This window comes from Macaca fascicularis, chromosome 14 (assembly GCF_037993035.2).
Source record: "Macaca fascicularis isolate 582-1 chromosome 14, T2T-MFA8v1.1".
Classification (NCBI taxonomy): Eukaryota; Metazoa; Chordata; class Mammalia; order Primates; family Cercopithecidae; genus Macaca; species Macaca fascicularis.
In genome coordinates this window covers 45,336,074-45,360,537 of record NC_088388.1, presented here as the reverse complement: position 1 = coordinate 45,360,537, position 24,464 = coordinate 45,336,074, and the positions used below count along the sequence as shown (strand labels likewise).

The 24,464-nt window shown below is 41.6% G+C and overlaps 1 protein-coding gene across 3 annotated transcripts; it reads left to right on the top strand.

Moving 5' to 3' along the window:
- The first annotated feature begins 5,817 nt into the window (after positions 1-5,817).
- Positions 5,818-24,464, top strand: HTATIP2 (HIV-1 Tat interactive protein 2). Of its 3 annotated transcripts, none has more exons than XM_005578397.5 (6): positions 5,818-5,853; positions 6,337-6,532; positions 8,163-8,270; positions 17,342-17,479; positions 22,865-22,926; positions 23,665-24,464. In XM_005578397.5, the coding sequence occupies exons 2-6, from the start codon at positions 6,338-6,340 to the stop codon at positions 23,888-23,890; spliced, it is 729 nt and encodes a 242-aa protein (XP_005578454.1). In that variant the 5' UTR covers positions 5,818-5,853; position 6,337; the 3' UTR covers positions 23,891-24,464. The 3 variants fall into 3 exon arrangements, with proteins under 3 accessions (XP_005578454.1, XP_005578453.1, XP_005578452.3); XM_005578396.5 differs by having other exon boundaries at positions 5,839-5,901; XM_005578395.5 differs by having other exon boundaries at positions 5,839-6,012.

Sequence of the window (24,464 nt, the reverse complement as noted above, 5' to 3'; positions counted from 1 at the left end):
ATGAATTTACCATATCCCATGTTTACTATACACTCAACTGTACTTAATATTTTATGAAAATTTCCTCTTTGTTTAAACTTTGTTAAATGTACTACTAGTAGCCGGTACTAACAAATGTATTAATAGTAATTAAGGTGATATTTCACTACCTTGAATAGAAGAAAGCTGTAAAAAATAAATCTAATAAAATCAAGTTTGCTAAATTTTAAAACCTAAAATTTAACAATAATTATAAATGATAATGTATCTTATGATGTCCTTCACAGGCCGGTCCCTACCTGCTTCTCTAGTCTCCCCTCCCCTGCCCTACCTCTGCCCTATGCTTCCATCCCTCCATTTCAAGCATATTGGGTTTTGGCCCTTCAAAACCAGCTATACTTCTACCTACCACAGTGCTTTTACATAGGTTATTCATTTGGTATATATCAGTAAGAGGACATACCCATGAGTGCTAGGGATCCTGAAGAATTCAACAAATACAGTGCTATCAGCTAAAAATAAGAAGAATTATGCTTTCCTGAATACATTCTAGAATAACACAGGTAGCATTCATGATTTTGTTATTGATCTGGATATCCAGGTTCTTGTCCTGGCACCAAAGTTGAATCCCAAGATCTTAGATGATATATTTAATAAATGTGTGACTCAGTTTCTCCATTTTTAAAAACAATTAGCTATCAAGAACATGATAGATATACTAAATCACCTACCTCAACTGTTGAATGCAATTCATGGCTGTATTTGTTATGTGAGAGCAGAAAATTACAATACTTTCTTTCAGACACCTACCTTTACCAAATCCAACCTTTCATGTGCCCAACCAGATATCTTAGTCATGCCACAGTTATTTAAAGCTCTCATTTGTAAAAAAAAAAAAAAATATATATATATATATATATATATCCAGCATTCATATTTACGAATAAATGAGATAAATGGGGAACAAGGATGACCACTTTAGATGCTATTTAACATCCATTCTCTTTTCTTTCTATAATAGTGACCTCTACTTTCCTTGGGAACATTACCTCCTTCCCTGCTCCCAGACATGTGGGAAGAGATAGCCCCACCCAGCTTCATTCCCAGAGTCACAGTGACAGTCAGGAGGTTTAATTAGAACTAAGGAGATACAGCTGGGGACTTCTGCTTACAATTATGCTCTTTCTGCTAGACGTGAATCTAGGAGGATGTACTTGATAGCTTCAATCATCCATTCTCCCCATTTCTCCACCTTACTGTATGTCCTGAAGAAAACTGGTCTGCACAGTATAAGTTCCCTCTAGCTTCTGGTTGAGTTTAGACAGTGAAGAGTAGGAGCAAGAGTACAGCCTTTGGGTCGTCTTTGCAGGGTCTCAGAGTAAGACTCACATGAAGGAAAGTAGAACCATGGTTGGGAGAGGGACTGGGTCCTGGCCCCACTGGCTGACTGGCTGATTCTGGTCACGTCCAAGACTATTATATACATTGATTCTTTAGTTACACGAGCCAGGACATTTCCTTTTTTTTTTTTTTTTTGTTTTTTTTTTTTTGTTTTTTTTTTTTGTTTTCCTCAAAACATTTTGAGTTTGGGGCTTCAAACACATGAAACAGTCTTAATGAAAGTGTAACTAAAAATATAGCTCTGAAGTGAAGATGCATGGATCTCTGATCCTGAGGACTCTAAATCTGACCTAAATACAGTTCCAGTCTCCATAAGGCCCCATCCTGCAGCAGATCCTGTTTTGAGATTTCTCTGAGATTCTGTCTCTCTTATACATGATGTGTAGCCTTACAATATTCACCATCTTTACTCAAGTTAATGTGAGTCAGTCTGTTCCTTGGAGCAAAGTGAATGTAATGAAACAGTTCCCATCTTACAGATAGGGAAATGGAGGCCAAGATATATGAAGAGACTTCATGAAAGGCAAACCTGAATGTGGCAGGCAGGTCTCTGGCCAAGGATCTTTCCATGCTACCTCCGTTTCCTTATGTCCCCTTTCCCTCTTTCCCTATGCTTTCCCCTTCCCCTTTGCCCTGAATTTTTGTGGTCCAGTTGCTCTAGGAGGGTAGGTCTTGTCACATTATCTCAGCACCTGCATGAGAAGGTTCCAGCTGTCAGAGAAGGAAAGGCATGGACTTGTTTTTTTCTGAGTTTCCTTCTATTTCTGTATGCTCATTTGGCATTCAGCACGTGCTACTCTATGAAAGTTTGGGGGATGTTTTATAATGTTGCTGAACTTTATTTAGCTTCCCAAGTATTTATGACTTGCCTTCAAGATGAGAGTGAGTTTAGCTGGTGTCCCTGATTCATCTTGGAAAAATCTATAGTACCTAGCACAGTATCTGGCTCGCATTAGATAATCAGTAAATATCCATTGACAAGATTGACTAAAAGAATCTTACATTAGGCAAAACGCTGGCTAAGCTGCTGTAACAAAATTACAGTGGCTTCAACATGACAGAAGTTTATTTTTCTCTCACTGCCCAGAGGCGTGCAGGCAGTCCAGGGTGGGTAGGCAGCTCTGTTCTATGAAAGTCATCCAAGGACACCTTGCCCCGCTATCCTCTAGAGAGTGTCTTTCTACTCATGGTCAGAGCTGGTTCACCAGTACATTCACATTCTGGCCTAAGGAAAGGGGGAAAGGGAAAGTGAAGGGAAAGAAGGTAACTTCCTTATAAAGATGTGATTCAAATTTGCACATATTACCTCTGCTTGCTTCTCATTGGCTATATCACTGTCACGTGCTCATGCTAGCTTGCAAGTGATACCAGGAAATATAAAATCTGAATGGGCAGCCACATGTTCTAATAAACCTATGGACCATATTGCTAAAAGAAAGGCAAGGATGGGCATGATGGCTCATACCTGTAACCACAGTACTTTGGGAGGCCGAGGCAGGAGCATGGCTTGAAGCCAGTAATTCAAGACCTGCCTGAGCAACATGGAGAGATCTTGTCTCTACAGAAAATTTTTAAAAATTAGTTGGGCATGGTGGTGCACACATGTGGTCCCGGCTACTCAGGAGTCTGAGGCAGGAGGATCACTTGAGCCCAGGAGGTCAAGGCATGATAGTGCCACTGTACTCCAGCCTGGGTGACAAAGAAAGAGAGAAAGAGAGATGAGAGATAAGGAGCTATTTGACCCTGGTCAAAACTAAAAGACTGATGATACCAAGTGGGTGAAAATATAATGTAAAATGGTACATCTATCTTACAGAATTCTTTGATCACTCTTCTCCTAGGTATCTACTGAAAAGTAATAAAAACATATGTCCATAAGTAGCTGGGCATGGTGGCTCATGCCTGTGATCCCAGTACTTTGGGAGGCCAAGGTGGGCGGATCACCTGAAATCAGGAGTCCAAGACTAGCCTGGCCAACATGGCAAAACCCCAACTCTACTAAAAATACAAAATTAACCAGGCATGTTGGTGTGTGCCTGTAATCCCAGCTATTCAGGAGGCTGAGGCAAGAGAAAAGTTTGAACCCAGAAGGTGGAGGTTGTGGTGAGCCAAGATCGTGCCATTGCACTCCAGCCTGGGCAACAGAGCAAGATTCTATCTTGCTCTGTTGTGTACATACACACACACGTGTATATATATATATATGTATATATCCACATATGTATATGTATATATACATATGTATACATTATGTATATGTACACATATGTATATACATTACATATGTGTATATGGGGTGTGTGTATGTGTGTGTATATATGTATATATTTGTGTGTATATATATATGTGTGTGTGTGTGTGTGTGTGTATGTCCAAGAGTAAGGAAAACATGTTACTGAAGAAAGACTGGTCCAATAATGTTCATAGAAGCCTTATTCGTAATTAGCCAAAAAGTAGAAACAAACCAAATGTCCATCAACAGAATAATGTTTAAACATGTTGTGGGATATTCATACTGGAATACTGGAAGGCTACTCAGCAATAAAAAGGAATGAATTCCTGATACATGAAACAACCAGGGCTGATTTACTCATTTGGCATAGTAGGCACAGTTCTGGGGCCTGTGAAAATAAACTTTTAGGTAGAAGAAAATGTTTGAGGTGGAAGAAATTGTCATGTTCATCTTTATAGCAACATAGTCATAAGACATAATTTTTGATTATATAAATAGTGTGTGTGCATAAAATGAAGGGGCTCATGAAGTGCTTAGGGCCCACAGAAATCATAATGCAGCCCTACAAACAAGAATAAATATTAAAACATGTGTTAAGCCAAACACCTGAGACATGAAAGAGTACATGCTGTACTCTTAAATAGAATTCGACAACAGGCAAAACTATGTTGATAGTGACCAGAAAGTGATTGCCTCTGGAGAGGGGAGAGATTGTCAAGAAGGGAATGAAGGCACTTTCAGGGATGGCAGACATGCTCTATATCTTATTTTTGGTGGTGGTTATTTAGGTGTATATACAATCTTCTAAAATCGTGGAACAGAACCTTTAGGATCTGTACATTTTAATGTATATTAATTATGCCACAATTTTAAACAAAAGGGGAAGAATAGACAGTAGGGTACAATGAATAATTTCTGTGACAGATTTGATAAATGAATTACTAGGACAGTGTTTGCTGACAAGGTTTAACATTGCATTCTTGTAGAAAAGCTTTAGGAACTCAAAGGGAAGAGTCCAGGTGCTGTGACAGGCCAGTGGGGAATGAACCACACTGCTCTGTATCAATCAAGCTTTTTTATTGCCAATAACAGAATATATCTGGTAAGCTTACACAGCACAGGAATGTATCAGAAGAGTAACAGAAGTACTGTGTTCACAACAGTCTCTGAAAACAGACAGGAATTAAGGCAGGAATTTAAGACAAGATCAGACCATCAGATGGCAGGTGGATCATATGATGCCATAATCCTGTACCCCTGCCCCAACAAACCAACATATATCTCAGGCCTTCACTGCATCTTTTCATTACTCCTCGAAAACTGAAAACCTATGTGTGAGCCTCTGGTTGGCTGAGCCTAAGCAAAGCCTACATATAAAAACTCCCATGGAGATGGAAGAGGAAATGTGTTTCATTGTCTTCTAGATGGGAGATGGGGACCCAAATGACCAATGTTCCCAGCACAACCTGAACAATCTGAAATTATTCAGATTTCTGCTTGTCATTCTAACCTCTGTTCAGGACTTCCAAGATCCAGGACAGGCCGAGTGTAGATAGCTGTGTTCCAAACCACTGATCTGGTTTAGGAAGCCTGAATCACAGGTGTGGAAGGTCACCCGGGTTCCACCATCTAGAAGACCGAATTAGGCCAGGACCTGGGCAGGGAGACCAGTTATACTGGAGAGATATGATGAGAGCTTGAATTACATGGGAGAAATATTTGTAAGGCAGATGGGATAACAGGACTTGATGAGTCTGTAGTGTGGAAAGGCTAGGAAAAAAAAGGAATCAAAAGAGATAGTCTGATTTCTGACTTGACAGGGCAGAAGGAGGTGTGTGTATGTGTGCGTATGTGTGTGTATGTGTATGTAGGGATGGTGACACACAAGAGAGGCTAGGAATAGGTTTGTTTTATTCCTGTTTGGGGTGGTTGGGTGGGCAGGGTTAAGTTTTTGACACGGTGAATTTGAGATGATAGCCAATATACAATTGACATTCCAGTTTGGGGGCCATTGAAGATCAAGTCTGGCAAGTCTATTAGCTGAGCGCAGCAGGTGAGGGAAATCGCGGGGAGAGGGTCCTTGCAGATTCCTGACTCAGGAAGGGTCGCGGCTCCGCGCACGTGCTCTCAGAGTCACCTTCCCCGCGCCTGTGAAGCTGCAGGGAGTTTGTCCCCAGGTCCCGCCCCTATGGGCGGGGCGAGGCAGCGTCGCCGCGAGGCCACCCGGAAGACCAAGCCGGGTAGGCACTGGCTCCGTCGCCTCCAACGCCCCGGGCCGACAAGGGAAGGTGGGATGCTCTGATGGCCGGGCCTGCGGCGCTGAGCGCGGCGGCGGCTGCTCTGGTGGCCGCCCTGCTCCTGCTGCGTCGTGAGGAGCCGGGGCCGGGGGCTGGCCCCAGGTAACCCCTCCGCGTATGGGACCGAGCTTGGTCCGGTCTCCTGGCCGGGCCAGGGATACCGTGGGGGATGCCCAGTGGTGCCAGCAGCTTGTGGCACCTGGGCTCACCCTCCAGCTCGGGCCCCTTACGATGGGTCTGCTGGCTCAGGTACGGGGGATGGCCTGGGAGCCGCGCCCCGCACGTGAGTCAGCGCTTTCCCCAGGGCCTGGACTGCGGAGAACAATATCCTCTTCCCGAACAGATAAACAGCCCTTGTTCCTTGGGGTAAAGACGGGCAGTCCCCTGACACCCTAAGATCGGCACCTGTCGATGTTATTTCCTCAGCATGGCCGAAACAGAAGCACTGTCGAAGCTTCGAGAAGACTTCAGGATGCAGAATAAATCCGTCTTTATTTTGGGCGCCAGCGGAGAAACCGGCAGAGCGCTCTTAAAGGAAATCCTGGAGCAGGGCCTATTTTCCAAAGTCACGCTCATTGGCCGGAGGAAGCTCACCTTCAACGAGGAAGCATATAAAAATGTGGTGGGTATTTGAGCTGGGGCTCAAACGGACCCCCAGTGATTCTGCGAGGTGAACATATTTCACGCCTAAAGGCTAAATACTGCCCTGCCAGTAGTGGGGGTAGTGAGAGGCCATCAAACCTTGGCCAAGATTGGTCTGTGAGGGTCCCTCCCAGAAGTCCGACTCCTGGATTGTAGCCCAGGTGTGCCTCCCTCCCGCTCATTGTGTGTTCTTGGGCAAAGCCCTTTCCATCTGCAACTCTATAAAGCTGGATCTGAGTTGTAATGGGGGTGAGGCTGGTGAGACAGATGAGCACTGTTTTCAGGGTCATACAAGCTGGCTTCTAGAGGCAGCCCTGGTGACCTTGAGAATTTTCTCAGCCACTTTGCTGATTTTGTCAACCTGCGCACTTCACACTAATATTGTCAGGGATTCTGAAACTGCTTTGCAGAGTGAGAAAGGTCTATGGCAGTGAAAGGTGGGTTATTCACTTACAAGAATTGGCCCTGCCTGACTTCCCAGACTTGTGTCTGTAAATCGAATATTCCCTTCACTCTAAGTTAAACCTTTTTTTTTTTTTTTTTTTTTTGAGACAGAGTCTCACTCTGTCGCCCAGGCTGGAGTGCAGTGGCGTGATCTCGGCTCACCGCAAGCTCAGCCTCCTAGGTTCAAGCGATTCTCCTGCCTCAGCCTCCCAAGTAGCTGGGACTACAGGCACCCACCACCACACCCGGCTAATTTTTTTTTTTTTTTTGTATTTTTAGTAGAGACGGGGTTTCACCGTGTTAGCCAGGATGGTCTCGATCTCCTGACCTCGTCATCCGCCCGCCTCGGCCTCCCAAAGTGCTGGGATTACAATGAAACCCTATTTTTCTTTAGTGTCATAGGCAGTGCCAGAAAAATTCTTTTCAGAGTTGACGGTAAGGATGGAAACCAACATTTTATCTGAATTCCTGCATGACAGGAATTTATCATGCTTTCTTTTTAAAGTTATACAGCAAACTTATAAGGTTAGATGGAGGTTCTTAAACTTCTGTGTGCATGAGAATTAAGGTGGGTGCTTGTTAAAAGTGCACATTCTGATTCAGAGCTATTGGTGTGGGATGTAGGAATATGCCTTTTTGTCAAGCACTCCCTGACTAATTATAATGCAGATGGTTCATGAATTGGATTGAAGGAAAGATTATCACCCCCATTTTACAGCTGGGGGAAAAAAAAAAAAGCTGTAGTGTCTGATGAATAACTTGCCCACAATTGCATGCCTAGTGTGTAGCAAGCCCAAGACTTGCAAGTAGGTCTTCTTTAAGATGCCAAACGCCATCTCTTCCCCTCACATCATACCTCAGTGGTCTCCTTGCTGGAAAGCTACACACAGTTCTTTTATTTTTCCAGAGAGAGATTATAATCGAACCTGACTTCAGAAATCTGGATCACCCCTAGTCCTCTTATAGAGACTGTGGACATATGTGTGTGTTGTTGATTTTCAATTGAGGCTGATGGCTTTTTGGTTGGAGAAAAGGAATTTGTAAAATTTGATATTAAGTGGACAGGCCTATCAGTAATGTTCTGTAACTTAGTCTTTAAATCTAGGGGGATTTTTGGTCTGTTGTTTAAATAACACGAAACTACATACAACTGTGTCCTTGCCTAGAACCAAGAAGTGGTGGACTTTGAAAAGCTGGAGGACTACGCTTCTGCCTTTCAAGGTCATGATGTTGGATTCTGTTGCCTGGGTACCACCAGAGCGAAAGCCGGCGCGGTAAGGAAGGCATATGCTCTTTTCCCTTTTTGCTGGCCAGTGATATCAAGGATTCTTTTCTTGCTCGCTCTTCTTCTTTGTGCCTGTTGCAATGCTTAAATGTGAATAAACCCTTATTGTTTAAGATTCTATATGCTGCACTAACCTTGCTATCCTTTTCATAATACTGATAAGTTCATCTTTCAAAGTAATCCTTGAGTTCAGGCCCCAGTGCTGGAGACATTGTAAATATTTACATGATTTTGCCTATTGTGAATATCGCTATCACTACATCCCCTGACTAAGGGAAACCATGATGTCTGAGTAAAACTAATTGGTTTATGCTGTTAACAATCAGCTTTTTTTCCCATTACCAAATGTTTTAAATTTGAAATGTTCTCTCTCACTTGAGTGATTTGCTCCAACCTATTTTCATGTCAAGCTTTAAACTTCTGGAATAGAACATCAGAACACAAGCACGATTCAACCAGCCTCCAGCGATGATTCAGCCTTCAGCGATGATTCAACCCCAGTGATGATTCAGTCTTTACTGACGCAAAACTCTTTTAACACACATTTTATTTTCTTTTTAATGGTGTTCTAAATTGAGTCAGCTCCTGTCCAGAAGTTATAGTTTACTGCATGGTTAGAAGTCAGAGCTGACTACATGGATTCTGGGCAAATGTTAATGCAGGTACATCTTATTTAATTTATACTTTGACTATAGTTTATGCTTCTGGCAGAATTTACATGCTGGAGCTGAACAAACTTGCACATTCTGCATATGTATCCCAGAACTTAAAGTAAAATTTAAAAATACATATTAATAAATACATAAATAAAATAGAAGTGAAAAAAGTAAATAAATAAATAAAGTCGGTTAGCCCAGGTGCAGTGGTTCATGCCTGTAATCCCAGAAAAAACAAAAACAAAACAAAAAAATATATATATATATGACTATGACTCTGCCGTGGGAACTCTCCTTAGGTTTATAAACCAGGCGCTTTCACCTGAATCATTAAGGGAGCATATAGTGAAGAACTATTCATTTATACCAACTAAGTAGTTAGATTCAGATGTATTTCTCTGGGCCTCCTTGTGATGCAAAGAGTAATTCTATGTGTGCTTTCAATCGAGATGTATTTCCATATCTTCTGCAGTTCTGCATATCTATCCTGGAACATGGCTGGGATTTGAGCTCTGTGATGGGAACTATGGATTACAGAGAAGTTTGACTTTCCCAGGAAATGGCACATTATCTCTCCTAGAAAGGGTCATGTTCCTGCTTAACAGTGGGTGCAGTCTTTTCTGTCCCAGGCACAGTCACAAGCGGTGTGCCCTCCAAAAGCATTGAAAAACTTTTGTTCCAGGACACTGCAGGTTTGTCTCAAGTGCCAACCTGGTTTTGGTGGTGAGTCAGCAAAACAAAATGCTGCATTAGGCACAGAAGTGTTGATTTTCATGACATAAGGCAAATTTCATTATAGGGTGTGCCAGGGAAAAGTCTAAACTGATTTCTGTGTTCAGACTGGGTAATGCAATTTTAATCAGAGGAATTGTGTGTCTTTACTATCCAGAATTTTCTGTTTTAATGGGGTTGGTTCTCCACCTCTCAGGCTATTCAATACCTTTTGTTCTCCTTTAAAATCAATTTGGAAAGATAAAAGTAATTAACTAGTAAGCGAGAATAGACTAATGAGCCTAGATTATTCACCTAGCTTAGAAATGAATTAGGACTTAAATGATTTAAGAGGTTAGTGGTGGAAAACAAGCTGGCACTTATACCAGAAAAGTGTTTTGTTTTTGTTTTGGGGGGCTTTAAAAAAAAACAATTTGGACTAGTACAATATAAAGTTGGGAGGCTGTGATAACTTTAGCCAATATGAAAGAGGTGACAGTTCGTAAGTGGCTAAGTAATGATAATGTTTTAAGTGGGGGTTGTAGATTTCCAAGCTCATCCCAGCTGGTGTTCTGGGTCAGCAGCTCTTTTTGTAGAAAAGAGTTTGCTGGGTGGTTTATTGTATAAGTACTACAAAGCTAGTAGCAAACCTAGTGCGCTTCACCAGGGATTTTGTAACTGGAACCCCATATATTGCCTTAGCAATATATGGGTTTCCAGCAGAGAAACTTCAAGAAATTCAGCGTTTTTGTCTCAGTATTGAGATCCTCTGAGTAGGTGGCTTATTTCCCTGTGATGTTCAGTGTATTAGTTTGCTAGGGTTGCCATAACCCAAGTAGCTTAAACAACAGAAATATATTGTCTCACAGTTCTGGAGGCTAGAAGTCTGAGATCCAGGTCTCAGCAGGCTGGTCAGTGCTCTGAGGCTGAGCCCTTGAGTTTCAAGGCTCTCTCCTTGTCTTGTAGCTGGTAGCCTTCTCTTTGTGTCTGTTTACGTGGTGTTTTCCCTGAATACCTGTGTCTATGTCCACATTTCTCCTTTTTATAAGAACACTAGCCATACTGGATTAGGGACCACCCTATTTAGTATGATCTCAACTAATTACATCTGCAACGAACTTATTTCCAAATAAGGTCATATTCTGAGGTACTGGGGGTTAGGAGTTCAACATATGCATTTTGGGGGGATATAATCCAACTCACAAAATTCAGTCTACTCAGGTTTCTATTGACACTGGGTCTAGGAAAAGGTCTATTACCTTTCTTCAGCTGTTTGGAAGACTATTTCCTTTAGCAGTAGCTGGGTAGATGCTAATTTTCCTTTTCATATTAACAGAACATAGTTGTTCAATCAATGTACTGGCTCCCTGACTTGGCCCTGATCCAGATCTACTGGATTAGAATCTCTGAATTTGGAAGCTTGGAATCTGTCTTTTTAGCAGGCTCCTTGGGAGATCCTGATGCAGTCAACCCTGTCCTTCTTGTTGAACCTGCTTTCAAGAAGCAGTGGGGTGTATTAATTCTCCTCACTTGCTGGTTTTCTGGGTACTGTGGTCCTAGACAACCTTCATCTTGCTTTACTGAGTAACTTGTTTGCTAGTGAAGATTGAAATAGTCTTTGAAAACCAGATCTGTATTATCCTGGAGTGAAGCATAAAAACTTACAGATGCCAGTGAGAATAGTTCATTTCCCCTTATTTGTATCAAAAGAAGGATTTGATTAGTGAATTCAAGGTGGTTCGATGTGGTTTCACCTTTTCATTTGTCTCTTCACCTGGTAGTAGTAGGCTCCAGAAGTCCAAGTTCCTGTTTTCTGTTGAGTGGATGATGTCATTAATGTGATTAATGTGGTTACTGGGACATTTATTAGGCATTTCATGGCCCATCTCATTAGAATCTCATGGCTTCTGATTCGAATGATCTGCTCTTCTAATTCAGAGGTTTGCACTACAGTCTGTGGGCCAAATACAGCCTGCCACCTGTTTTTGTACAGCCTGTAAGCTAAGAATGTCTTTATATTTTTAAATGGTTAAAAAATTCAAAAAAATAATGTCATACCATGTGAAAATATAAAAACTTCAAATTTTAGCCTTTATACATAAAGTAGTGTTGGGACACAGCCATGCTCATTACTTTATGTATTCTCTGTGGCTGCTTTTGTGCTATTAATATAATGGCAGAGCTATATAGTTGCAACAGAGGCCTGCAAAGCTAAAAATAGTTACTGTCTGATCCCTTACAGGAAAAGTTTGCCCACCCTTGTTCTAATCTCTGTTGTTTTATTTGATGTCTAGGAGGGGGCTTGTGAAGTGGCGAGGTCCTAGCTGGTTCAAGGGACCTAGATCATAGGCCCTGTTTGGATGCCAAGTAGCTATGGAGTCTGGAGTTTGCTGGTTAGCTTTTGGAGGCCACTGCCTCCTTGTCTGTCAGAGGGAGGTGACCAGTGAACCCACTTTCCTACTACAAAATTCTTAAACATTTTTCCTTTTTTTTTGAGACAGAGTCTCATTCCATCACCCAGGCTGGAGTGCAGTTGTATGATTTCAGCTCACTGCAGCAGTGCGATTTCGGTCACTGCAGCCTCGACCTACCCAGCTCAAGCAATCCTCCCACCTCAGCCTCCAAAGCAGCTGGGACCATAGGCACGCGCCACCATGACTGGCTAATTTTTGCATTTTTTTTTTTCTGTAGAGACAGGGTTTTGCCATGCTTCCCACCCAGGGTGGTCTTGAACTCCTGGGTTCAAGTGATCTGCTTGCCTCGGCCTCCCAAGGTGCTGGGATTACCATGAGCCACTGCACCCGGCCTGCAAAATTCTTTGACTCTATGAAACACAGAAGAAAGAATGCCCCAATTGGAAAACTTTTTCAAGAACATATAGATTGACCCAGGAATCCTCACTATCTGCTTGATTTTATTTATCCAGAGGTCCTTCTCTAACCAAGATCTTTCTCCTACCATTAAACATCAAATATAGAGACGCCAGGACACAAACAAAAGGTGCCTCAGATTATACCATTTAGTGTTTGTCAGCATCTTTGTTTTCTGATCTAATTTACAGGGTTGGATTGAAAAGGGAGTGAAGGAGAAAGAACCTGAAGCAGAAATATGGCTGAGTGGGACCTTTACAGAATGATACACCCACCCTTCTCAGAAAAAGATCCCCATGATTTACTTTTTTAGTAAATGAATTAATTTTTTAGAGACAGGGTCTCACTGTGTTGCCAAGGCTAGACTCAAATTCCTGGGATCAAGCGATCTTCCTGCCTCAGCCTGGTGAGTTGCTGGGACCACAGACCATCGTGCCTGGCCCCATGACCTTCTTAAGTCGTTTAAGTGTGCTCACTTGTCCTGTCAGTCAGCACTGAAATACTATACCTTGTTAGGATGAGTTGTTCTGAAGCCGGAGTGTTGTTTTTAGTTTTTAGGCACTGGTAAAGAAGAAATACTTAGTAGCTTTGGATTTTAGTAAGACTTAAGAGTCGTTGGAGAATTTGTTGCCTTTGATGTTGTGGAGCGTATGAGGATATCTCTACTGAGTGTAGTATACTGTGTTTATTCTTTTTGAGAGGGTGCTGGGAAAGGACTTTATAGTGGCAACTTATTTAATTAATTCCTTTTTCTAGAAGGGACTCGGATTCCTAGCTTAGAGCAGGACACACTGGCTATGGAATCATAAAGACAGAATGACATATGGATTTAATACTCTCAGAAGAGACATCTGTCCACATGGTTAGGGAAACTAAGTACAATTTTTCTAAAAATTGTGTTTCTGAGATATGAAGTAGCTTGTTTTAGTTATTTTTTCTGTTGTTTTTTAAATCAAGCTATTGGAAAACAACAAAGGGCATGAATAAGATTTTTAGAGATCGCTTCTTTCATCTGTAAATAGAATCTTCCTCACTCCAGAGAAAACTGGTGTGTGATACCTCCTAGTCAGTCATCAGGACCCACGCTTCAGTTTGATTTTTAAGTCTTTGAAAGCTGTTGACCCTTTTGCTTTTGAGTTTCATTCACCAGCTAAAAGGCCACGCCATCAGGGTGACGGAAGTGAAATTCAAAATTTAGTGTGCTTGGAAAAACGCGTATTTATAATCAGCTTGAAGGCTCAGAGGATTTGTGAAATCGTTTTGGATTAACAGCCATTGATTGCTAATAAAACAATATTTAGCTTTGTCCAGAGAACAGCAATGGAGAAAGGTATGGGCATCTTGTCAACAGGCCCCATTGAGCGGGGATGATGGGCTAAGTGTGGGGGTCTCTGCAGCAGCGTGGGTGCTCGTCCTTCAAGGAGCGGTTGTCCGTTGTTAGCGAGGCGGGTGAAAGGAAGGACGCCAGAGTCTGATGGCTGGGGTAGTATTGATGTGCCTTAGCTGACTAATCAGATTGAAAAAGTCCCATGGTATTTATGTCACTTTAATTTTCATCAAACAATTGGAGACGACAGCACTCTATTAAGGAGAGGTTGATCCAGAACTAAAGCCAAATAAATTAGGGTCTCAGTTTAATCAAATTATCCTTTTACTGGCTCTGGATTAAGTGAGAGAGACAGCGTCGGTCGGGAGACTTGTGATTGGCTGAATCTTTCCCTTATTTTTAAAGAGACGGATGAAAGAAAAAGTATTTTAACAGACGACTATAATAATCCCTCCAATCAATCTTGCTAAAACAACAACAACAAAAAAAAAACTGAATTTATTTCACTAGTCAACTGTGTCATTATGTTGTGAATAACTAACCTGTCATTAAAATCAGAGTTCTGGTGAACTGGCATGAGGGGAAGAAACAGATGTGGAAGAAAAATTTAGTGTTTTAGCATCTTTCTATGTAGTTTTGGGCTGTTTCTCTTGGCACACTTTCAGCACATCTAAAGTCTCAATTTGGAGATGGCTCTGAGGGTAATCACCTCTCTTAGGATGTGCTGAGTATTAAAATTGGTTTGCTTTACACTGATTTTAAAAGCAACAGCATGAATTTGAGTCTGTATATAGACAGCTTGGCAAGTCTGTTGTTTAGGAGTGAATGTCAAAGTATACAACAAAAAGTATACAAAAGGAGATGGTGATGACTCGTGAGTAAAGAGGTAAGTTTACTTACCCATAAACTAGTTTACCCATAAACTAAGGTAGAAAAAGTAAGGCAGAAAAATAACACTGTCCTCCAGGTGGTGGATATAGTTAAAAATATACTTGTGAGTGATGGGAAAGGAGGATGAGGAAGGCTTTTATAGTAATGGTAATGTTCTATTTCTTGATCTGGGAACTGGTGGCAGAGCATGTTCAGTTAATGAAAATTTGTTGAGCTCTATACTTATGTTTACTTTTATGATACACTTCCATGCAAAGTTAAAAAATCTGCATGGGCCTATTGTTTTAAAATTGAAGTCTATATTAGTTTCTTATTGCTGCTTTAGTAAATTCCTCAAATTTAGCAGCCTAAGACAATACAAATTTATCATCTTAGAAGTCTGACATGGGTTTCCCTGAGATAAAATCAAGGTGTTGACAGAGCTGCATTCCTTTCTGGGAGGCTGTAGGAGAGAAACCATTTCCATACCTTTTTCAGCTTCTAGAGGCTGCCCCCCATTCCTTGGCCTGTGGTCCCCTACCCATCCTCAAGGCCAGCAACGTGGTAGCCAAGCCCTTCTTACGTTGCATCACTCCAACGTCCTCTTCTGCCTCGCTCTTTTACTTTTAAGGGCCCTTGTGATTACATTGGGCCCACGTGGATAATTCAGACTAATCTCTCTGTTTCAAGGTCAGCTGATTAGCACCCTAATTCTAAACACTGAATTTCTAAAACACTGAATTTCTCTTCCACATCTATTTCTACCCCTCATGCCAGTTCACTAGAACTCTGATTTTAATAATGGGTTCATTACAACAAAATTACACAGTTGACTAGTGAAATAAATTCAGTTTTGTTGTTGTTGTTGTTGTTGTTTTAGCAAGATTCATCTTGCTTCTGCCTAAATACCATTTGCGATGGAATTCCCCCTTGTCATGTAACCTTACGTATTCACAAAGATTAGGACGTGGGCATCTCTGAGGGACCATTATTCTGCCTACCATAATTACGGATTAGTAATTTTCATCAGCAAGAGAGTAGGTGATGAAAAGGAACATGGGTACAGTGAAAAGAGCACTGCTCAGAGTCCGGAATCTGCAGTCTGCTCTCAGCTCTCCCACTTCCCAGCTAGCAGTTCACCCGCCCACTGGACCTTGGTTCCCCTCTACATCATGAAGGGACTGGATGTGATATTTCCTAAGGTACCTTTTAACATTCTATGAAAGATACACATCGCCCTACCAAATACGACATTTAGAATCAGTAACTACTGCGGAGCAAATTTTTAATTAAAAAAGAAATCAGGCCGGGCGTGGTGGCTCACACCTATAATCCCAGCACCTTGGAAGGCCGAGGCAGGCGGATCATCTGAGGTCAGGAGTTCAAGACCAGCCTGTCTAATGCAATGAAACCCTATTTCTACTAAAATACAAAAATTAGCCAGACACACTGGCGTGTGTCTATAATCCCAGCTACTTGGGAAGCTGAAGCAGGAGAATTGCTTGAACTCAGGAGGCAGAGGTTGTGGTGAGTGGAGCTCACGCCACTGCCCTCCAGCCTGGGCGACAGAGCAAGACTCTGTCTCAATCAATCAATCAATCAGTCAATCAATCAATCACTGGGGCAGTAGTCCAGTCTTCAGATTTGGAATTCCTACTACTCTAAGACCTCATTCTGTAATTGTGACTACCTGTGAAGTTCAGCTTCAACAGACTTTAGACTTCTCTTTAGCTGTCTTGGGTTTGAAGATGCCAGAATTTATAGTGGTCTCAAGAGACTGTGACTCCATGGAATTCCCTTTTCTGGGTAAAGGTGCATGTTTTTCAGTTAGGCCCTGGAAGTGAGTCTATATTTTGTTATTTGTGTCATTCTCTTCCCTTCCCCTTTTATTGCCACTTAGTTCTGTTTTTTTCTGACCGGATTTACCTTTTCTCTGCTTTCATTGGATTTTTGTTCATTCATTTTTAGAGCATCTACCATATGCTGGACATGTGCTGATGCTGAGAGATGAATTAAGAAAAAAGACTCAGCCACTGCTCTCACTGGACTGAATCTAGCTAGATTGGGTGTCTCCAAACATTTTTGATCAGAGACCCATTAATAAAAAAATTTGAGGATGCATACCTTACTAATATGTGAGGTACATTGTAAAGCATACATGAAAATTGGGAATTAAATAGACTTTGTTCTCTTATTGCCTGGGGAGTGTCCTCACCCATAGTCGGAGACCCTACCACATTAGATTGACACAGAAAACAGACAGGAGTGTAAAATTGTAAAGTTATTAAGACCAAAAAAAAAAATGTCTGGCTTAAAAGTAGTTTCTCAGCCTGACCTTATTGTTTCCTTTGTTCTTTGCAGATTTGTTTGGTGTCTATGTTTCAGTGTCATTGTCCTTGTTTCCTTATTGCAGTCCAGCCTTGCTGCTAAAGCTGGTATGTCTATCCGGAGGACCAGACCTGGAGCCTTTCCCAGGGTCTAAGCCTGACTTTCATGTATTGCTTGGACACATTTTATTTAGATCTCTATCCCTCCAGGCCTCCCAGCCTGCTACCCAAGCCAAGTAGTAATCTTGAAGATGAACTTGCTGCTTTTTGGAAATAACTCATGTTCTTTTCCCCTTTAGGAGGGATTTGTTCGTGTTGACCGAGATTATGTGCTGAAGTCTGCAGAGCTGGCAAAAGCTGGAGGGTGCAAACATTTCAACTTGGTATCCTCTAAAGGAGCTGATAAATCAAGCAATTTTTTATATCTACAAGTTAAGGTTTGTGCAAGTTTCTGTCTTTCATACACTTTGGAGAAGCCTACCTATTTGGCAGTACTAAAGAATATAAAATATTATATAATACAAAAAACATCAATACATCATATTATGCATTTGTATGGCTATGGGACTGCAGGAATATATTTAGTAAACAGGAATGATTTGAAAAATAATTTCCAATGTCTTCCTCTCTATTAATTATCCAGCAATAAATGGAATGAGATATGATGTCTCCAGCCTTGACTGTCAGCATGGCAACTTAGCATTGGAAAAGACTTGGAGGCAGTGATTCTTAAACTTTTCTGTCAGTTTCTCCAATGATTGAGAGGAAAGAAGAGCTTTTATTTGTCTAGAGATTTGGAGACATCTATCCTGAAGCAGTATTCTAGTTACAAGACTGGAGTGCAGTGGCATGATCTTGGCTCACTGCAGCCTCTTTCCCCCCAAGTAGCTGGGACTACAGGCATGAGCCACCTGCTTGGCTAATTTTTGTATTTTTGGTAGAGATGGGGTTTCGCCATGTTGCCCAGGCTGGTCTTAAACTCCTGAGTTCAAGCAATCTGCCCATCTCAGCCTCCCAAAGTGCTGGGATTACAGGCGGGAGCCACTGCGTCTGGCCTCAACTTTCTTAAAAGTCTTACGTTTTCTCTTTTAAAAATTTATGCACATTTTGCTATTCTTAGTGCTATACATATCCCTGTTTATTTTAATTTAAAAGATTTCTATTAACCTACCTTTGAGTTAAATTGATGCTGCTGGAAGATAGGCATGGCTTTGTCTTTGTGTGCCTCCAGTGCACCTCAGGTGCCCACAGTTTAAGCGGCAGAGCCACAGAGGTCATTCAGTCATAGACTTTTCCTATGTGAAGTCCCTTTACAGAAGTTCATCTCGCTTCTGCTTAAATATCTCCAGCACTACAGAGATTACTATCTTATTAGCCAACTTTTTCTATTTTGGGTCAGATCTACTTGCCCAAAAGTCTTTACCTTGAAGTGAAATTTATTGCTATGTAAATGCTAATTGTTATCAGTTCTGCCTTTTAAAATAACCAAAACAAGTCCAGTCTTTCTTTTGCATTGTAGTTTTTAAGACGTTTGGAGATTATGGCCTCCTTAATCGTATGTTTCCCAGGCATCACACCTTTAAGTCCTTGCACCATTCTTTATAGGTTCCTGTGTCTAGCTCCTTCATGACTGCATCACTTTGCTGAGGGTGAACTTTGCAGTGATATTATACTGGAACTACAGTGGGAGTACTATTCACGCTCTGGACACTATGTGTTTTTAAAAATAAGATATAAGATTGTTACTATTTTACCAAACATCCTTATTATGTTGTTGGCCCATGATCAGCCTTTAATAATAAAAATTTCCAGATTTTTTTCACATGGCTAATAGCTGAGCCATATCTCACCTATCCTAAAATAGTATTTTGAACCAGATGAAGATCAGTGAGCCACCAATGAAATTACATGAAGAATGGAAAAGTTTCCACTTAATTGTCAGAGTTTAGAACAATTCTTAAAAGGAAAAAAGTCTGGTTTTCTTTTTTTTAGAATCAGTCTTGCTCTGTCACCCAGGTTGAAGTTCAGTGGCATGGTCACAGATCACTACAACCTCAAATTCCTGGGTTCAAGCGATCTCCAGTCTAAACCTCCCGAGTAGCTGGGACTACAGGCATGAGGCACCAGGCCCAACTTGTTTTTCAAAATACTGACACATGTGGGTTCTGAGAAAGGTTACCAAATAGGATTTTTGCTCTCATTAGCAAGATCAACATTTATACCTTTTAGAAAAGAAAATATACGTAAGATATTTCCTCATTGTTAAAGATAAAGGCATTACTACTGACTCATTGGGTTATAATAATGATTCAACCAGATTTTTAAAAAAATAGCTAACATTAAATGATCCAGGCAGTGTTCTGAGGGCTTTTATGTGCATTTGTGTGGAAACAGGTACTGTGATATTAAGACCACCAGCTGTTGACTGGGCACGGTGGCTCACGCCTGTAATTCCAACACTTTGGGAGGCCGAAATGGGAAGATCACTTGAGGCTGAGAGTTTGAAACCAGTCTGGGAAACATGGCAAAACCCTGTCTGTACTAAAAATACAAAAATTAACGGGCACAGTGGCGTACGCCTTTAATCCCAGCTACTCGGGAGGCTGAGGCAGGAGAATTGCGTGAACCCAGGAGGCAGAAGCTGCAGTGAACCGAGATCACATCACTGCACTCCAGCATGGGGACAGAGTGAGACTCTGTCTCAAAAACAAAACAAAACAGCCGGGCGCGGTGGCTCAAGCCTGTAATCCCAGCACTTTGGGAGGCCGAGGCGGGCGGATCACGAGGTCAGGAGATCGAGACCATCCTGGCTAACACAATGAAACCCCGTCTCCACTAAAAATACAAAAATATTAGCCGGGCGTGGTGGCGGCGCCTGTAGTCCCAGCTACTCGGGAGGCTGAGGCAGGAGAATGGCGGGAACCCGGGAGGCGGAGCTTGCAGTGAGCCGAGATCGCGCCACTGCACTCCAGCCTGGGCGACAGAGCGAGACTCCGCCTCAAAAAAAAAAAAAAACACAAAACAAAAATAACAACAAAAAGAACACCAGCTGTTAAGCGGCAAAGCTAGAGTTTGAACTGAGGCTGTATGATTCCAAGGCCTATGCCGCTAGCCATTATGTAATGAATAGCCTTTGTCACTAATACATGCAAAAGGGACCCAGCAGAGATTGGACCATGACAGAGCCTCAGCAAATATTAAGGCCAATACAACAGAAAGACACTTCTGATTTCACTGCAATTGGCCTGTATTACCTGCAGTCTGGGATTATGAATTAGATTAATAAAGGGCAGAAATGACAACCAAATGATCCGGCCCAGAATGACGCTGAACAATATGTAATTGCTTTTACAATTTGGAAAGATTATCTTTCCGAAATAATCCTTCAACTACTGTGTATAACATTCCTAGTATTTATTGCTTATTTTCTCAGTCTCCATGTGTGTATGAACTTCCCGCTCCCACCCAATTTTAGAAACTCCTTTATTCTTTAGGAACATTTATTCTACTCAATGACGTTTCCATTGCATTCATTCATGGTGGGCCAGCTCTGGGGGCCTGGATCAATCATGTGCTTTATGGGCACTCTGCTGGTGCTGTGGGGAGACGTGTCAGGATGTGGAGCCCAGAGTACTGGATGGGTTTCATGTCCTCTGTTCTCAGGGTTGATAAGCTTTGGTTTCCTTATCTGTTCAGGGTGAAGGTACACTTTCCAGACATGTGACATTTTATTATTGGGTATCATCCTTGACCTCAAGGAGTTTGTAATCTGCTTATACTGGGAGATTCCCAAAGACACCACCAAGTTTGGTAATTCACTAGAAAGTTTCATAGGACTCAGGATATAGTCATACACGCAGCTAAAACTTATCGCATTGAAAGGATATAGAGCAAAATCTGCAAAGGGAAAAGGTGTGTAGGGTGAAGTCTGGAGGAAAGGAGGTACGAGCTTCCAAGAGGCCTCCCCATACAGCTTGCACAGGATGTGCTTAATTTCTCCAGCGATGAATGTTTTCTGCCAGAGAAACTCATCTGAACCTAGGAATGCAGGGTTTTTATGGGAGCCAGTTACATAGGCACATTGGCCTAGCAAAGTTGCAGCCCTCCAGAAGAAAGGCAAGTTTTCAGCATAAACCACATTGTTTGTACAGACAGTTTAGGCATAGTACATTACCCTTATCAGATAGGGAATGGTGGAAACACACCCAAAATCCAAGTTTGCAAGCACAAGCCAGGGGCCAACCTTGCAACAGGCCTTTCTAAGGATAGCAGTCTCAGCCTGCTATGGTATCTCTTTTAGGCACATTGCTAATAGAGACAAAACAAATCTTTTAAAAAGCTAAGAAATGTGTGTCCACATAAAAACTTGTGTATGAGTATGACTGTTCATAGCAGCATTATTTACAATGGCCAAAGAATGGGAACAACCTAGATGGCCATCGACTGATGAATAGATGAATAAAATGAGATATATTCATGCAATAGAATATTATTCAGCTATAAAAAGAAATGATACATACTACAACATGGGTGAACCTTGAAAATATTATGCTAAGTGTGAGGAAACAGTCACAAAAGGCCATAACTTACATGATTCCATTTATATGAAATGCCCAGAATAGGCAAATCCATGGAGATAGAAGGTAGACTAGTGGTTGACTAGGTCCCCAGAGAATAGGGTATGGGGAGTGACTGCTAATGATATGGGATTTCTTTTCAGGGTGATGAAATATTTTAAAACTTAGATTGTGATGAAGGTTGCACAGTTCTGTGTATATACTAAAAACCACCTATTAAAAAAAAAGAATGGCCAAGCGCGGTGGCTTACGCCTGTAATTCCAGCACTTTGGGAGGCTTAGGCGGGTGGATCACTTGAGGTCTGGAGTTCGAGACCAGCCTGGCCAACATGGTGAAACCCCATCACTACTAAAAATACAAAAATTAGCCAGGCATAATGGTGGATGCCTGTAATCCCAGCTACTCAGGAGGCTGAGGCAGGAGAATCGCTTGAACGCAGGAGGTGGAGGTTGCAGTGAGACGAGATCACACCCTTGCACTCCAGCCTGGGCAACATGGTGAGACTCCATCACAAAATAAATACATTAATTAATTAATTAATTAATTTAAAAATTAAAAAAAAGAAAAAGATATTTAAAAATAGCTACTTAAACGTCTGCGATGAGACAGGTTAAGTGCCAGTTAGGTGGTACACATAGGCCAAGAAGGAGGCATGCATGACTGTGTGGTAGTTCACAGGCCTTTGGAAGTGCCTGTGGGCTGAGCTCCTCAGGCACTTTGTTTCCAGAGATGCCTGCCATGAAAATGCATGCTTTATTTAACAAATTAGGTTTAAAGCATCATCTAGATATAATCTGTCTTGAAATTTTGTGGGGTTTAAGAAGTGAGTAATATAGTGGGTCTATGGTTTTCTGACCCACTGGAACTACCTATAAACCAAAAAAAGGTTAGTGTCTGCCAGCATGCAACATGAATTCTGGACTAAAGAGAGGATATTATTTTATGGTTGTACTAACATATTACTTACTCTTTCTGAATCTGTTTTAATATTAATAAAGTGAGAGGATTGACTATACAGCCATTCACTCATTTAGTGGATCTTTTAAATGCAAGACTACATATCAGGATTAAATGATCTCTTCCTTAATTTCCCAGACTCCTTGGAACCTAAAATTCTAGATAAGGATATTTTGAGTATTGAGACCTGCAAAAGCAGATTACCTTCAAAACCACAAATTAGTCTTAAACTTCACACAGGTGAGCTGGTCTTGATTAAATATTAAAAATGTGGTTTTTCTTAATAGGGAGAAGTGGAAGCCAAGATTGAAGAATTAAAATTTGATCGTTACTCTGTATTTAGGCCTGGGTAAGTATAGTATTTATACTGAATGAGAGTATGCCACTGTAGGTTAATCCCTAGATGCTAATTTTTCATTTGGAAAGGCTGACAACTGAAATATCTAAGATATGAAAGACATTGGCTAGAGGTGTATTGCTTCTCTGAAGGACACACCTTTTTGCTTAGAAAGAAAGGGTAGATGTTGGGGCCTGCTCCAGAATAGTCCAGAACTTCCTAGACAGCATTTGCTGCCTTCTTAAATCCTCTTCATGCACCAAATAAAACATTAAATCTACTCTATTAGTCTGCTCGGGTTGCTATAACAGGATACCACACAGGTTGGGTGGCTTAAACAACAGAAATGTATTTTCACACAGTCTGAAGATTGGAAGTCCAAGATCAAGGTGCCGTCAGGGTTGGTGTCTGGTGAGGCCTCTTTTCCTGGCTGGCAGACAGCCCACCTTCTGGCAGTGTCCTCACATGGCCTTTCTTCTTTATGTATGCAGAGAGAGACCTCTGATGTCTCTTCCTCTTATGAGGACCCCAGTCCCATCACACTAGTCCTGTTCCATCCTTAAGACCTCATTTAACCTTAATTACTTCCCTTAGTGCCTTATCTTCAAATAGAGACACATTGGGGGTTAGGGCTTCAACATTAGAATTTTGAGGGGATATAGTTTGGTCCATAATGCCCACTGTGGTCTCAGTGCAATTTACCACCTCTTCCTCTGCTTTTCTTTCTTTTTTTTTTTATTTTTATTTTAGAGTTCTGTTATGTGATAGGCAAGAGTCTCGCCCAGGTGAATGGTTGGTTAGAAAGTTCTTTGGCTCCTTACCAGAATCTTGGGCTAGTGGGCAATCTGTGCCCTTGGTGACTGTGGTTAGAGCAATGCTGAACAATGTGGTGAGACCAAGCGACAAGCAGATGGAACTGCTGGAGAACAAGGCCATCCATGACCTGGGGAAAGCACATGGCTCTCTCAAGCCATGACCACACAGGAGAAATGGTTTTTATTGTCAGTCTTAACACCCATCACCAAATCAGTAATTTCAGGGTCTAAAAAAAGTCCGCATATTTTAGCTTTGTTGTTTTACTATCCTCAGGCATCCATTCCAATCAAGAAATGATGGTGCTCTGAATCAGTGGTTCAGAGCCTGGTTATACATATAGATCCTCAGCGAGCTTTGGAAAAATAAAGATGTTAGCCGTATCTCAAACTTGAATCAAAATTTCTGGGGTGTGGGCAGAATAATCTGTAATTTTCTTTGTTTATACTGCCCCTGATGCCACTGGTTCTGATGCCACTGGTTGGGGGGCCTGCTTCGAAATGCTTGTCTGCAGAGTCACAGCAGCCGGGAAAACCTTGTGACCATGCAAATGAGCTCTGCTCTAAAATTGTTGACATTCACGTCTCTGAGTTACAAAAGTGCTAATTCACTACATGTAATTGTGTAAGTAAACATTGTGCCTTTACTACTTCTTTATGTAATAGAAATTATATACCTAAGCTTATATAATACATGGGGAGGATTAAATAAAGGAATAAAGATAAATTGACAACTCC